Source organism: Erpetoichthys calabaricus, chromosome 4 (genome assembly GCF_900747795.2).
Source record: "Erpetoichthys calabaricus chromosome 4, fErpCal1.3, whole genome shotgun sequence".
Classification (NCBI taxonomy): Eukaryota; Metazoa; Chordata; class Cladistia; order Polypteriformes; family Polypteridae; genus Erpetoichthys; species Erpetoichthys calabaricus.
In genome coordinates, this window is record NC_041397.2 from 336351683 (window position 1) to 336367314 (window position 15632).

Here is a 15632-nt window from a genome sequence, read left to right on the forward strand (position 1 = left end):
TTCTGGGGGAGCAGCCATGGGCTCCTCAGTACCTCCCCCAGGAAGCTTGGTGGCAGCCTCCCTGGGTGACGTTGGTGCCTCAGTTTCCCACAGGGCTCCATGGGAGATGGAGTTTTCCACAATCCTGTGGGGACCTGGGGTGGCCGCCAGTGGGTGCTGCATGGATCCCGCAGCCTCTGTGGACACCTCTACAGCCCCGCCCAGAAGTGCAATTAGCAACAGGTGATCAAGCACCTGGAGCACTTCCAGGTGGGCTATAAAAAGGGCCAGCATCCACCATTCAGGAGCCAGAATTGGGAGGAAGAGGACGAGGTTGCCTGGGAGGAGTGGTGGTGGTGCCAGAGGAAGGATTGGGAAGGTTGTCTGTTTTATTTGAAGTGCTTTGGGACTGTGTTGGGCCTGTGGGACACGGGGAAGACGTGCCCCACGGCTGAAGAGAAAATAAAAAACTCTGCCGGGTTGGGCACTATATAGCACTATATTACAATATATAGATTAGATGTATTCTTTATGATCAAGAGCTTTATTTTGAGAATTTTTTTTTGGATTGACTTTGGCTCTGAACTGAGAATTTGACTGTTGGTTATTGTTTCTGGCTTTGTTGTTTCTCCCTTCGATCGCCGGTTCTGACAATTTTTTTCTCCCTGTCTTTACTCATAAAGATTTCTGGCCTCTCGTTGAAGTCAGTACAGCATCGATCATTGGTTTGGGGTCTGTACTGTCATAAAACTACTCAGAATGTGATCTGCTCCACTCATGTGCATTGTTTTCAAAGAAATTATCCTCTGCAGAACAAAATTATAATGTGGAGATTTGTGAATTTTAAACCATATAGTGGGCAAGGATGGAGGCACTGGCTGGAAGGAGCAAAATACCCGTTTCTAATTTACACGGACCATAAGAATTTAACGTACTTAAAATCAGCCAAATGGCCAAGTACTCAGCTTGCCAGGCGGGCGCTATTTCTTAGTAGGTTTAACATTATAATTTCTTAAGTGGATGCCTTGTCCAGCGTTTTTGAACCAGAACTTATCATTCTACCTGCTAGATTTCTGGGAGCAATATTAACTCCATTTCAACTTTAGGATGAGATTTGTGAAGGTCAATCCTCCATACCTACTTGCTTTAAGTTATTTAAGTTTACTTAAATTTGAAGTTGGTTTATTACATTCCCCTACACTTACAGGGTAAAGTATTAGATTGAACTCATATTAGCTATATATTTGGGTATATTATAGATAAACTCAAAATATATTTTATTTGGGAAAAACAGAAAGAAGTTAGAAATTACATTTCAGCAAACAAAATTTGTTACAAAGCAAAATCCTTCCAAAGTCTGCCTGTTGGGCTGTTACTACTAATTCTCTGTCGCTCTTGCCCCTTAGAAAGCTGTTGACACAGATTTAATTACAGATCTACCGCCATTTAACGATTGCACTGCATTATTTACTTCCTTCAAGAAACTTTCTACTGCAAAAGAATTAGCTAAATATTTTCTCAAGCATGCAGTTTGTTTGCATGGCTTTCCAGCTCAGTTATTTCAAACCAAGGACTGTAATTTGTATGCCATTTCTGGTGGTTCTTTTGTGCACTTTTAAGTTGTACAGTTATTCTAACTTTGGGTTGTCACCCAGAGAGACCAGAGGCTGACAGAAAGAACTCATTGTGACTTTGAGAATTTTCTCTATTGCACAGTCAATTCAAGTCAAAATGATAGGAGTGATTATTTGATCTTAGCTGAGATCACTAGAAATATCCTCAAGTGGTCAATCTTGGAATGTCTACACAGATTTCATTCTCCTCTATTAGATTTTTCTTCCATTTCTCTTTGTTCTAGGTGGCAATCTCTGTTCTAGGTGGCAACTGGTGGGACATTAAGAGGCTCTGCCAAGCAGTTAGTGGTTCACAAAAGGAGGACATCCCCTGTGTTTAAATTTGGCTAGTGGTGTGAGTGGCCATCTGAGATATGTGACTATAGGCTCCTTCCCAAAAACTGGCATCTCGGTACTTTGATCCCTACGGTACCTGGAGACGTGAGAGTCCAGCATTGGCAGCTCATTTTAAGATTCAGTTAACCTTCCATGTCTCCAGATTAAAACCTGTCAGGTATCATCCTTAATAGATAAGCAAACTTCTTCCCGCTATCTCTGTCGATCATTCAGAGGAATTTGAATTTCAGTCTATTTTAGATCCCCATTGTCTGGGTAACTGTGCACTGGAGGGGTTGTCGTCTTGGGGTCATTCGGGTGATGTTCACGCTTCTAAACTGCTGTATAGGTGGGCCCAATGGATATGTTCAGAGACCATACCCTAGATGGCGGATCAGTTGTGATTGATGTTTTGCATTTAATTTTTCTTGGCTTTTATCTCACATGAACAAATGTGTTCTACATCTTTTCTAGGTAAAGATCATCCATCATCGTACCTGATGAGAATGCGATTGTATGTCACCACAGTTTGTGTCTTCTCATGTTAGATAGGGAAATGTATAAATACTTGGATTGAAATGAAAGAATGTGTACCTTTATAAAACAAGTTTCATTTTCTTAGTTGAAGAAGGAACAACTAAATGTGTGTGTTTCCAGACATCACGCAGACAGTGTGTTTGGAGTTTCCTGTGTTCTTTCACTTTAAGACTCAGGTGAGGTCCTGTTGGCTGAATGCCTTGTTAAAGTGACAGAGAAATTAGTGAAATACAATAAGGGTGAGACGAACTAAAGTGACGAACATTGAAGAGTTTGTTTAATTGTGCTCAGCCATCTTCTTGCACAGACTGATAACTTGAACTGAGGTGCACTGACTGATTGTACAGAGAGCCGTCCAGCTTGTTGATCAAAGACAAATCCCCTGGAGAGCACTGAGGCCAAACAAAGTGAGAGCAGGTAAGTCTGCCTCTGCCAGGAGCGCCTTGGCTCTTCACTGCATTGCTTACACAGTAGGAGTGAAACTTTGGACCCTTATTTAGTGAATTTTAGGTGGGCTGTGGCTGTTCAGCTTAGCCAGTTAAAGATGGATTAAGTGCAGGAAGCCTTCGTACAGTTCTGAGAGCACATTTCTCAGGTTTAAAATGGATAAAGTCCTGCCAGCAGCACTACGAAGAGTCTGTGCAGAATGAAAATACTTTTAAGCATTGGGGGCCTCTGACGTCAACCTCGATGTATGGGCGAGCTCTTTACTGCAAAAACAAATGCAACAGAGCACTCCCACCTCTAAACATTTATCAAAGCCGTCACTATCTGATATGATTGCACTGTAACTTTCATATTAAGGACTGTGGTAACATACAGAGAAGTGAGTGAACCCCTCAGTGTACCACGTGTGGCTGATTCTTCAATAAAGTCAAGTGTTAAGGTGAAAGAAACAAAGATGGAGCAGATCTGCTGTGTCTGGTGTGCCTGTTGGGGTGAATATTAAGAGACTGAATTGGGGGCTGAAGTAAGGAGGACTGTCAGTCCCACATAGGGGGTGTCAGTGGTGACAGATGAGATAGGAAGCCAACTCTGAGATACATCATCAGGAGCACTGACAGAGAAATTAACAAAATGAGCAATGAATTTCTGGGGTCATTGGGACTGGGTGACAGCAATTACACATATCAGTCAGGTACACAGCCTGGTAAAACGTACAGAAATGTGATACAAACCCAGCAACAAAGTGGTCTCAGTGACTATGACACATTTCATCTTGGTAACTTTTGGGATTTAACTGAAATAAGAAAGAAATGAGAGAACCAGTTCTGCCAGTTTCATGAGGGTGTGCCTAGACAGGCCTGATCTTGGTGTTTGTTAAGAAATATCTGAACATGGTGGGACTGTCAGGATAGGGAATGGCGTGTAAGCAGAAGTGAAGTAGTCTGAAGGTACAAGCAGATTGTTTTGTCCTCACATGAAGCAGACACTAAGGTGGATGTGGAACAAACACTTGTATGTATTCAGGTTAAGTTAAAGAATCAACACAACACACCTCCAGTTCTACGCCTGCCTCTCACTCCAGCACTCTCCATGTGTCCCTTTGTGTCCCTGAGATCTTACAGATTGTTTTTTGTAGCTTTTTGATGCTGGACTATAACTTCAACGTGACTCCTTCAGCATAACAAAATCGAGCCACCTTAAAGAATTACTGTATAATGTGTAATTACAACAATATTGCATACATTTACATATCACTTTACTACACTAGTAAAAAATATAAAGCATTCCTCTGGACCCTCACCATGTGCTACCATCAACCTTTGAAGGAAAGCTAAAATATGCTGTTCATGACATTGACCTACAGAAATGCAAAAAGCATCCAGGACTGTTAGGTTTTTACAACTTTTAAAATGTAATGTCAGCAGCCTGGTGGCACAGTGGTGGTCTCACAAATCCAGACTCTTAGTTTGAATCCCAGCCCTGGCATGGTCTGCATGGAGTTTGCATGGTCTCTTTTTGTCTGAAGAGTTTTATTTTTGAATACTTTGGTTTTTGATTTGACATTGGCCCTGCGTAAGTGAATGAGACTTCATGCTCATGTGTGCTCTGTGAAAGGCTGGTACCCCGTCCAGAATTGAACTGTACAAAGTGGAGATATTTCATCAGTAAATTGAGGTAATGCATTATTGTTAATTAAAAGAGAAAAGGAGGACGCAGCTACATGCTGGTCACAAGTGTATTAGTAAGGTGTGAGGAGCGGACATGCAGCCTTCTTCACAAGCCATTTGGAGACTGAAGTGTAAGGTAAAGGTTAGTCTACCAGTCCACACGTGCATTAGCCTTATCTGCTGGTTTGATGATCATGTCATCCTTGTGGTGGACTAATCTGAGTGCCCATATGTTACTGATCTACAGTAAGAGAACATATATACATACGGAGAACTTGGCTACAAGACCAGTTAGTGAAATTAAGAGTGTGTAAAGAACTGGGAGTGAATCAAGAAACACCAATGTGGAAAGGCAGTAGCATGACTCAAAATAAGTCCATAAGTGCGCATTAATGTGTGCAACATAATGCAGATAATGCTGTGTGTCCATGTCACAGTGGTGGGCGTCCTTCTCCATGCTGGTGTCAGTTCAATTGTGAGTTGATTTACATTTCAAGAATATCACAGTGTCCTCCATTTGACAAGCTTCATTGAGCTGTTCTTTCTTTTTCAGTTATGATCGTTCACACAGGACTAAGTCTCTTTATTTTATGGTTTTTACATCATGTAGACTTCTCCTGGGCAGGTGAGCAGTTTGTTTTCTTTTTCTAATTTTATGCTCTGTGGTTTTTTCCATTTGAATGACACACAGTGCTGGTCAAAGCCCATTTGGAGCTCTAGGCAGGGTGGATAGACGTTGCCTTTTGTTGTCCACAGTGGGTTGTCAGTATTATTAGACTTCGAGCACACCTTAACTTCATAATGTATACGTTGTGTTGACCAGCTCTGATGACACAGCAGGACTTTTTACAGTAAACCCATTCTTGGTCATTTTAAAAAAGAAGAGTAAAGAGAGAATTCTGCTGAATTATTAAATGTTGTCCAAGTTGAACTTGCAGAGTGAATTGTCAACCTGTTAATTCACACATGCATGATGTTCTTCTGTTTTTTCACTTGACTTTCTTTATTTTAAAACAGCTCACCTTGACTTTAACTCTATTCATTTCATTTTCAGAGAGGTTCACTGTTGTTGGTCCTTCTCATTCCATTGTTTCTTACGTTGGTGAAGATGTCATCCTGCCCGCCTCCCTGTCACCGGCATTGGATGCTGAGGGCTTTGAGGTCAGGTGGTTCACAACTAATATCTATACACCATTGCTTTTATATGCGGATTACAAAATTATAAATCTCATCGACTCAAGAAGAGCTCTTTTTCAAGAGAAGCTGAAGAGCGGCAACGTATCTCTTATTGTACAGAGTGTCCGTGTGTCTGATGAAGGCGTCTACACGTGTCTTGTGGCCTCTGGACCGTTGGAGGAAGACGTGAAGATTACACTGAATGTTGAAGGTAAGGGTCAAGTCTGGATATTCATTTATATTTTAATGTATTTCATGGCTCCTCTAGCACTCCATGCTCTTTTATGCAATATGTCTTGTGTTGGGCTTCAGAAACAATTTCTTTTGCTTTGGAGTGACTGTGGTCAGTAGGATTTGTATGCCATTACAGAAGCACTTCTATGCCCACATCAGTATAAAGACTCAAACTCTTTTACATGAGTTTCATCCATCCATCCATTTTCCAACCCGCTGAATCCGAACACAGGGTCACGGGGGGTCTGCTGGAGCCAATCCCAGCCAACACAGGGCACAAGGCAGGAACCAATCCCAGGCAGGGTGCCAACCCACCGCAGGACACACACAAACACACCCACACACCAAGCACACACACTAGGGCCAATTTAGAATCACCAGTTCACCTAACCTGCATGTCTTTGGACTGTGGGAGGAAACCGGAGCGCCCGAAGGAAACCCACGCAGACACGGGGAGAACATGCAAACTCCACGCAGGGAGAACCCAGGAAGTGAGCCCAGGTCCCCAGGTCTCCCAACTGCGAGGCAGCAGCGCTACCCACTGCGCCACCGTGCCGCCCTACATGAGTTTAAAAGCATATTTTCAGTATTATTTATGCATTTTAAAATATTATTATAATTATTGTTGCTTTGAGTATATTGTATTACCTTTTGAACCACAGGGCTCATCACATCATTGCACACACAAGCTATTTAAGATGGCACTAGACTGTACCCAAGCAGCTGGGTTCTGTTATGATTTACTTGTTTTATATTTTTACTATCTTTTTTTGTCTCTTTTCCCTTGACATCGCCATCTTGAGATTTTATTTCCTGGATGTGACATTGGGTTCCAAGGGGGCTTATTCTGGAAGTTGCACATTATGACATCATTAGCAGGTTGCTTTAAATAGCAGCACCACACATCCACCTCTGTCTAAGTTTACAGATTATTTAAACAAAAAAAACAAACCTCTGTCAGTGTGTATTGTAGTGTCATTCAGATATTTCTATGACATACTTTTGACATTTGTTTCTTACTTCAACTCTTTGGAGTTTTGAGGCCCAGTTTTTAGGGGAAGATTTAAGAAGTCAACAACTCATAATAAAGGGTACATTCCAGTACATAAGTCTGTGATTTTGATGGGAAGAGTTGCAGAATTCAATAATCAGAAATAACAGAGTCTCAGTGTGTATGGCATCATGGTGCCAGTGTGAGATGATCCTATCCATGAAGGCAGGAAAAAAACAGTTCTTGATTGACGACAAACGTACACAGTGGAAAGACATGCAAAGTGAAGAAAGTGTCACTTACTTGCTTGTAGTGGCCACTATGGCACCCGGACGGGGCTCATGCCCGGCCGGGACGCACAGGAAGACAGGAGGAGGGCTCATTCCTCCTTCAGACCACGAGGGGGCGTCTGTCCTGGTTGTATTGGGGGCCACGGGTACAGGGCTTGGAAGCCCAACCCTGTAGGGGCCTGTGGTCACCGCCAGGGTGCGTCCCCATGCCTGAAGGACCCTGGACCCCAGTACTTCCGCCACACCAGGAAGTGCTGGGGGGAAGAAGAGAGGGAACACCCACAGTGCTTCTGGGAGGACAGCCGGCATTTCCGCAACACTGGGGCATGTCCACGGGATTGCCGGTGCACACCTTGAACACATCTGGGTAGAGATAAAAGGGGCCACCTCCCTTCATTCGAGGCTGGAGTCGGGTGGAAGAGGACAAGGTGCAAGAAAGAGAGAAGGAGGCGGTCTGAAGAGGCAGAGTGGTTGGCCTGGACTTTGGGGAAGATTGGGGTTTGTGGCACTTATGGACATTTGTAACTAATAGGTATTGTAAATAAACGTGTGTTGGGTGACATGAGCGTGTCTGCCTGTCTGTGTCCGAGCCAGTCTCCACACCACATAATGAAGACCTTAACTGTGTAACATCAGCTATGATAGACACTCCAAATTACAAACTGATGAATGTGACTTATTTTTAGTGCTCCTTACATGAGCCTACACGACGGGGTCTCACTGTGATTGTCACAGAACAGTTTCCACATGCAGTGAGTACATACTAAGCTGAAAAGGATGCCAGGAAAATGACAATTTTTTTACCTGCTGAGTCTGCCTGTCTACACGGCCATTTCTGTCCTAAGAGTGATGCACCACAAGACCAACTGTATTGTTAAACAAATGAATTTGTCAAAGCCTGCAGAACATCACATCTTCCTCTACTATAAAAACACTAGCAGGTCTTACTCATTTTAAAAAAGAGGCACAGGTCTATGATAAAAAAAGGATTTGTCCCAACTCACTTCCCTACCCAGTCACGTGTACACTGTGCTGTCGACTACACTGTCATACATCAGCCACGCTCTGAAGTCATTCATGGCTCATGTCCTCAGCCAGTTATTTGAGGCTTCCTGTGGCTGACAGGATGACGCTTATTTTTCTGCCATAACTGCATGACTTAAGTATTGCATTACATACCTCTGACTAAGAAGCCTTAAATGCTCCATACGTTGCTATAACAAAAGTAAATGAGAAGTAAGTTCAGAAGAATTAGTATGAAGTTGTTTTTTAAGGCCTTATTATTAACATCTGTGTTCTCCTTTGGGCCTTTTTGCTGGCTGAACCACCTGTCTGAATTCACAAAGCACCTTGCTGCTACGCTACCACTGCATTTTGGTTTGGCTGGGCGGACTTCCCAGAATGTTCTTCCCCGTGTCTTAGCATGCACCATACTAAATACATATTCTGTATGCCGCTAGACTCCATGATTACATTATAAAGAGAGAGTGCCTTGTCTGGGGCAGAGCGAAAAATACACCAGAGCAGACCATCATGCCTTCTTATCTGTGGTCACAGTGGGGTGAAGAGCACAAAGCCAAACCCTAGGTAGTCTCTAACTGGTAACGGGAGGGCTTAAGGGAGCCCAAGTGAGGGGACGCTGGCACATGTATGTTGCTGCCACTCCTCCCTATTAACATTATTTTTCATTAAAATTCACATTAACTTTTTGCACTTCTTTCATCTTCTTTTATTGTATGTGCAGTTCATGGATGCAGTCGACTCAAATATTATTGATTTTGGATTTATTTTTATAGACTTTGCCTTGACTGGGTTTGCAGCCTCAGGGACAACTGCATTTTTCTGTGGTTCAGTGTGTTAGACTTTCTTTTGATTGCCTCCTCCTGCCCGATGCTTGATCTCCAAACATTTTTTCTTTGCACCTTAGAGATCTCGGAGCTGGGGATGTTCTGTCTCTTTGATTATAATGCATATGTTGGATTGCTGTTGATTGCTTCTATACGTGCTTCCTCTAGGAATGACTGAGAAGTGATCTGATGTTTGCAGCCACCTGGCTTGCGGCCTTGAGATGATCACGCCTGTAATACCCAGCACTATATGCATATGGTTGTATGTTGGACTCTGCGAATTCTGGTAGCTATCTTTCAAGTGCATCTTGTTATATCACCTACTATGCTTCTGGATTTTTGCTGCATTGCTATCTTTGCTCATTTGTGCCATCTCACCCAGCTCGTCTCACCTTCTCCGCTGTGCTGCTCAACGTCTTTGCTACTATCTGATATGTGTTGCTCTATACTATGCTGAAATATTCTCGTGACAAACTCCTTCAAATTAGACTGTTTGTTCAGATAGATAGATAGATACTTTATTAATCCCAAGGAGAAATTCACGTTTCAGAGCAAGTGGTCAGACTCGAATGTCCTGAAAGACACTGGCATTGGTCAAAGCCTGAAATATTTACATCACGGGTCAGGTCATCATCACCGCAGATGCTGAGAATGAAAAGTTTTCCGGCAGTACTTGCTCAGGAATACGCCATCCTACTCATGGCTTTAGAAATAAGAGAGTCAGTGTGCCAAGTTTTCAATATGCCTAAATAATCTCTGGCTATGGATCTGTGCACAACAAACTCTCATCAGCTAAAATTGCATTGTTTAACCCAAGATCTATTAATGGCAAAGCATTGGTGATGCTTAGATGCCAACCTTGATGTGATATGCATAACAGAAACCTGGCAAAAAATGAATGACTTTACGTCTCTGATGGGGCCGACACCATCTGGATACATTTACTTCTGAGGGGCTCGTAGCTCAAGACAAGGTGGAGGGTGTGACAGATAGAGGCTTTGTCCACCTCTTGAACCCTCAGGTACCATTCTGATGACCAGGTGAAAGTATAAATATTCTTTATTTTATAAAAATACCGTGCACAAAGCACTCTCCACACCCCACTCATAAACACTACAATTCTCTCAATAACCAATCCTCCTCGCCCAGACACTTTGCCACCCTACCTCCCAGCTCAGCTCAGTGTACTGGGCTTCCCACAGTCCTTTTATATCCCGTGACCCGGAAGTGGTTCCTGGCCAAACCCACAAGTCCATTTCCTTCCGGGTCAGGGTAAACAGTCCTCTTCACCCCGGGAGTACGCCGTTTCTTCCGGTCACGTGATGATGACGCACTCCCGGGTTATAGGGCACACAAAAGCCCACTAGTCCCCCTACAGCGACTCCCGGTGACCCCCAAGCTATCCAGCAGGGCTGTGTATATAAACTACAAAGTCCATGAGGCACTGCTGGAACTCGGGGCACCATCATGCTGTCCGGAGGGCTCCTCCTAGCGGCCTGGGGGTGGCGACCGGAGTCTGTAGTCGGTCGTCCATCACAAGGGATTTCAGTAATTGTTAGATCGGAGTTAAACTTTAAAAGAATCCCAATTGACTGTCCATTGTCTGTCAAGTGTGTGGATTTTAAACTAATAACAAAATCTGCTGCTGTCTTACTTATTGACTGATCTTTTAACTCACTTAAGTTCCCTCTCCCTGAGACTCATTGTTTTTGGCAATTTCAACACCTATTTTGACACCCCTACATGTAAACTGAGGAATGAATTCCTGTCCTTGCTGAATGGTTTTGACTTGACACAACATGTTGGTTTTCCTATCCACTCTGGTGGTCATATACAGTATTAGACCTGATCTGCACATCTGGCTTAACTGTCTGCAACAGATAAGTGATTTGGGACTCTCTGACCATAAAGCAGTACTTTTCAGTGTTTCATGACCTCTCCCTCCTATTACCTGTAAAAGTCCATTTCTTTCCAAAATCTTAAAAATATCTGTCCCTCTATCCTTTCTGGATCCATTTCTGATCTTTTTCTGTCTTCTTCTATTCTGTCAGCTCAGCCCTTCATTCAGCATTAGATAAAACAGCTCCTTTAAAACATAAGGAGGTTTCCTTTAAACATTCAGCTCCTTGGTGTAACTCAGAATTGTGATCTATGAAAGCAGCTGGCCGACGCCTTGAGAGAATGTCACGTCAGACTGGCCTCACCGTGGACATCCAGGCTTTCTCTGACCACCAAAGAACTTACAGAGAAGCACTAACTGCAGCCAAGAACACAAATCATGGCAGAATAATAGAAAGTGACCATGATAACCTGAGGGTTTTGTTTTCTGTAGTTAATAAACTACTTCAACCTACATCTGGCCCAACTACCTCCTCTACTGATGTCTGTGAAAAATTCCTCAACTTTTTCCATAACGTAGTACGTGGCTCCTGAGAGTGAGGAAAAGAAGAAAATGCTGATAATTTCCTTTCAAAGTAATTGCAGAAAATGACTGCTAATGTGATCTGTGAACTGCTGGGTATTTTATAGTTTTTAAAGTTAAACATCTTAAAATTAATTTAGTCTAAATCATTGATTTGTTTATATTCAAAAAACAGAAGTCAGAATAAGGATAAGGTCACCTACAAAAATGACACTGTTGAATTATTTTAAAAAAAGACAAGGAAACCTCCAGTCCTCAAATAAAGGTTGTCCATATAAGGAAAGCTGAACATTTCCATTTTGGCCTCATATTCTTTTATTTTCAGTATGAAAAAACACCGACCAACAGAGAGCACATCGCTGATCTAACTGTCCTAAGTGGTGCTCTTTAACTAAACATTGAGGCAAGGATGTAAAAACAACATTTACATGTGGGCAGAAATTGAGGGTATTTGATGATCTTCTCATTTGTCATCATTCATGCATCGTGGAGTGTGCGTGGCTTGTTGATGAACCTTAAAACGAGCCAGCTGCTCAACAGCTCTCAGTGTTCAGGGTTACTTCTCATTGTTCCGTGTCTTCTGTGTTTGGCTTGACGCTCAGGGGATGTCATCACTGAAGATCATTTTTGGTCCATCAAGGTTTGTTGCACTGTTTTTTTCTGATCATGACAATGATTTTGTTGGTAGGACAGGAGCACAGGGTTTACAAGTTCATTATTTATAATGTATGTGATGCTCAGCAGATGGTAATGCTGTTCTTTTTTTTACTTCTTCTTCCTATGAGCAGCCTCAGCAATGCACTTCATGCTCAGCAGATGTTTCTGCTGCTGTTTTACTTTCTGATAGGGCACCTTCTCAAGCAGTTTGCCATAAGAAAGACATGAATCCCAAAAACTTCAAGGAGGTGTCTGTTACCCAAATGTATTGTTTCACCTGAGTGTATCACATCATAAACCTTTGATTAAAACCAGGATAAAAGTTGTAGCCACAGTGGTTCGAGAGTAACCTCATGACAGATGGACACAACCTTTATCTATCTCTCTCTCTCTTTCTGTCTCTCTCTCTCTCTCTCTCTCTCTCTCTCTCTCTCTCTCTCTCTCTCTCTATATATATATATATATATATATATATATATATATATATATATATATATATATATATATATATATATAAATATGTATATTGTAAAAGAATCAGTCTGAACATACTGAAAAGGTTTGGGGCAGCCACCTGTATATTGTCCTTGGCTGCAAAAGGTTATTGAAATAAGCAATGATGTGCTCTCTTTGAGTTCCAAACTGAACTGATTTGAGTTGTGAAATGGTGGCGGTTTTAAAAGCCAAAACCGGAAGTGATGTCATCTGAGGCCAGAACTGGAAGTGGCATTTTTCTTGGTTCCGGAACCAGAAGTGACATCAGCCTTGGCACTGGGACCGAAGTGACGTTGTTGGTGTTAGATCAGATAGGGTTTCCCATATTTGTCCAGCAGATATAACAGTAGGTTTTGTGCACCCTGCCACCCCCTGACCTGGCGGGCAATTACCTCCACTTGGTACATTCAGTTTCCTCCTAATCGCATGTGTGTGACACGGCCCCCCCGCCATCCTCAGCCCAGACCCACTGCCATGACATCATGGCAATATTGGATGGCCTTCATGTTTGCCTGATCTCAGTCCATGCTATTTCTTCTTGTGGTGCTATCTCAAGTCAAAGGTATACACACACTAACCTCAAAACCTTGAAACTCTCAAGGACACTATTTGCCACAAAATCGGCACTATTCCCCTTGAAATGGCCAAATGAGTCATGTGAGCATTCAGAAATTGTCTCAAAGAGTGCATCGCTAATGATGCCCAACACCTTGAAGACGTCATTTTTAAAACACAGTGAAAACAATGTATTTTGTATATCCTTTCTTGTGTCGTAATGAAATTTATTTTATCTTGTAGTGTTTTTGTATAATAAATGTTTGAAATGTGGTACTTCTTTTTGGCTTACCTTGCATATAGATAGATAGATAGATAGATAGATAGATAGATAGATAGATAGATAGATAGATAGATAGATAGATAGATAGATAGATAGATAGATAGATAGATAGATAGATAGATAGATAGATAGATAGATAGATAGATAGATAGATAGAGTTACCAAATTTGTGATGGAAATGTTAATTTCCGACAGACACTGTGTAGACTGATCCATCTCATGCATCATCTTCTGCACAGTCTCTTTCAAAAGAAAACATTAATCTAAACACCGTTTATCACTTACCAACAGAACCCTCAGGATGTTCCACAGGACAACTCGATCAACTGAGTCGAACGCTTTGCGAAATTCGACAAAGGCTGCAAAGAAACTCTGCCGATATTCGCGTTTGCACTCTATGAAAACCCTCAGTGCCAGGATGCGGTCGATGGTAGACTTCTTAGGTGAAAAAACCAGACTGCTTCGGTCACTGGTAGGTGAATAAGAGATCACGGATCCTATTGAGAATGACCCTAGCAAGGACCTTACCCGGCACCGGGAGCAGTGTTATCCCCCTGTAGTTGCTGTAATCAAGGCAATCACCATTGCCTTTCCTGATAGGGACAACATTTTCCCGTCAGTTGGGATGATGCCAGTCTCCCAAATGGAAGCAATGATTGCTTGCAATGCCACAAGGACAGCCTTACCACCAGCCTGGAGAAGTTCACCCCAGATACCAGAGATCCCTGCAGCCTTTCCTCTCCTCAGCTGGTTCACCACCTGTGCAATCTCAGTGAGACTGGGGGTTAATAGCTAATTGGAGGATCAGCCTCAAGATCCATGAACACAGAGATATCCAACATCCTAGCCGGAGGATCAGCTTTGAACAACTGGTCAAAGTAGCCAGCCCAGCGGGTCACAATTGCAGTGTCATCCATAAGGACCGTTCCATCAGCTGCCCTGACTGCGACTATCCGAGGAACAGATTCAGATGTGCGTAATGCTTTGATTTCTCTGTAAGCAGGACGTGGGTCACTACACCACATATGGTGTGTCACTTGCTCACAGATTCCTCTAACAAACACCTCTTTATCTGTCCTCAGAGCCCTTGCAGCTGTCCTAATTTTCCAGTACAGACCAAAGTTGCCATTGAGCCATGCACTGCGACTCCTCTCAATGATATCCAGGGTGCCCTGAGAGATGTTCTGGGAACACCGGTAACACCAACACAACCCTTAGCAAGCTTCAGGGTCTTGTCACGGAAAGTCTCCCACATCACCTTAGGATTGGTACTCGTACCCAAATCTGCAAGTTCCTCACACAAACTGCGTGCAAACTCGTTAAAAACAGCCTGGTCGTGGAGTCTGGCCAAGACTCCAATATGACACTGCTAACGTACAAATAAACATTTCTCCGACTCCTCCCAGGCGATTGTTGTCCTTCTTCTCTCCCGACTCCGACTCTCCCTGGCTGGGGGCTGAGCTTCCTCCTTTATCTTGGACTTTGGAGTGCTTCTGGTGCCAGGGCACAGCCCAAAGGAAGTACTTCCGGGTCAATCAAAAGTCCTGAAATGTAGGGCTTACGTCAGCTCCCCTTGGAAGTTCCCATGGACCCTGACAGGGCTGCTCCATGGGATTACAATATCCAGCATGCCCTGTGGGTGTCCACATGGGAAACCAAAGTCAGGGAGATTGTCCTCTAATGTTTTGGTGAAGAAACTGCTCCGCATAGAATATCTTTCCTGATCCATCCATGTTATGTGCATCTCTGCCGAGTAAACATCCAAATTCTATTCTGTCCAGGATGACGATTCCTCACGTGGAATCTCTTATAAAACATATTTGAAAAATTACATGAGCATTGCAAGGATTTACTTTGTTAAACTTAAAATATCTAAACATTGGTAAAAATGTACATTGTACCTCAGAAAGAATAATGTAAGAAATTATCATCAGAAATTAGGTCTATAATATTAAAATTGTAAATTCCGATTTTTCCAACTATTTTATTGTTCTGTGTGATTAAACTAGAGACATGGTGGTTTTAAAACAGCCGAATTTATACAATAAATATGTTAGTCAACTAGGATTAGATTTGTAACAAGCTGCAATATGACTGATGGCA

At 42.6% G+C, this 15632-nt stretch overlaps 2 protein-coding genes and 1 long non-coding RNA gene across 10 annotated transcripts in view; 2 read left to right on the top strand and 1 right to left on the bottom strand.

Moving 5' to 3' along the window:
• The window catches only part of LOC114641399 (butyrophilin subfamily 1 member A1-like), a 228293-nt gene that overhangs the window by 108072 nt on the left and 104589 nt on the right, over window positions 1–15632 (top strand). The gene's annotated exons all lie outside the window — the stretch shown is intronic.
• The window catches only part of LOC127527484 (uncharacterized), a 183252-nt gene that overhangs the window by 91985 nt on the left and 75635 nt on the right, over window positions 1–15632 (bottom strand). The gene's annotated exons all lie outside the window — the stretch shown is intronic.
• LOC114641400 (butyrophilin subfamily 1 member A1-like) overlaps window positions 1–15632 on the top strand; it is a 142805-nt gene that overhangs the window by 50185 nt on the left and 76988 nt on the right. Inside the window, exons 1-3 of one of the 2 annotated variants that reach the window (XM_051926439.1) lie at window positions 2740–2882; window positions 5133–5204; window positions 5634–5966. In XM_051926439.1, the coding sequence (XP_051782399.1) occupies window positions 5135–5204; window positions 5634–5966 (403 nt within the window). In that variant the 5' untranslated portion in view covers window positions 2740–2882; window positions 5133–5134. Of the gene's footprint in view, window positions 1–2739; window positions 2883–5132; window positions 5205–5633; window positions 5967–15632 lie in introns of those variants that run through there. The other variant, XM_051926441.1, reaches the window with a different exon arrangement.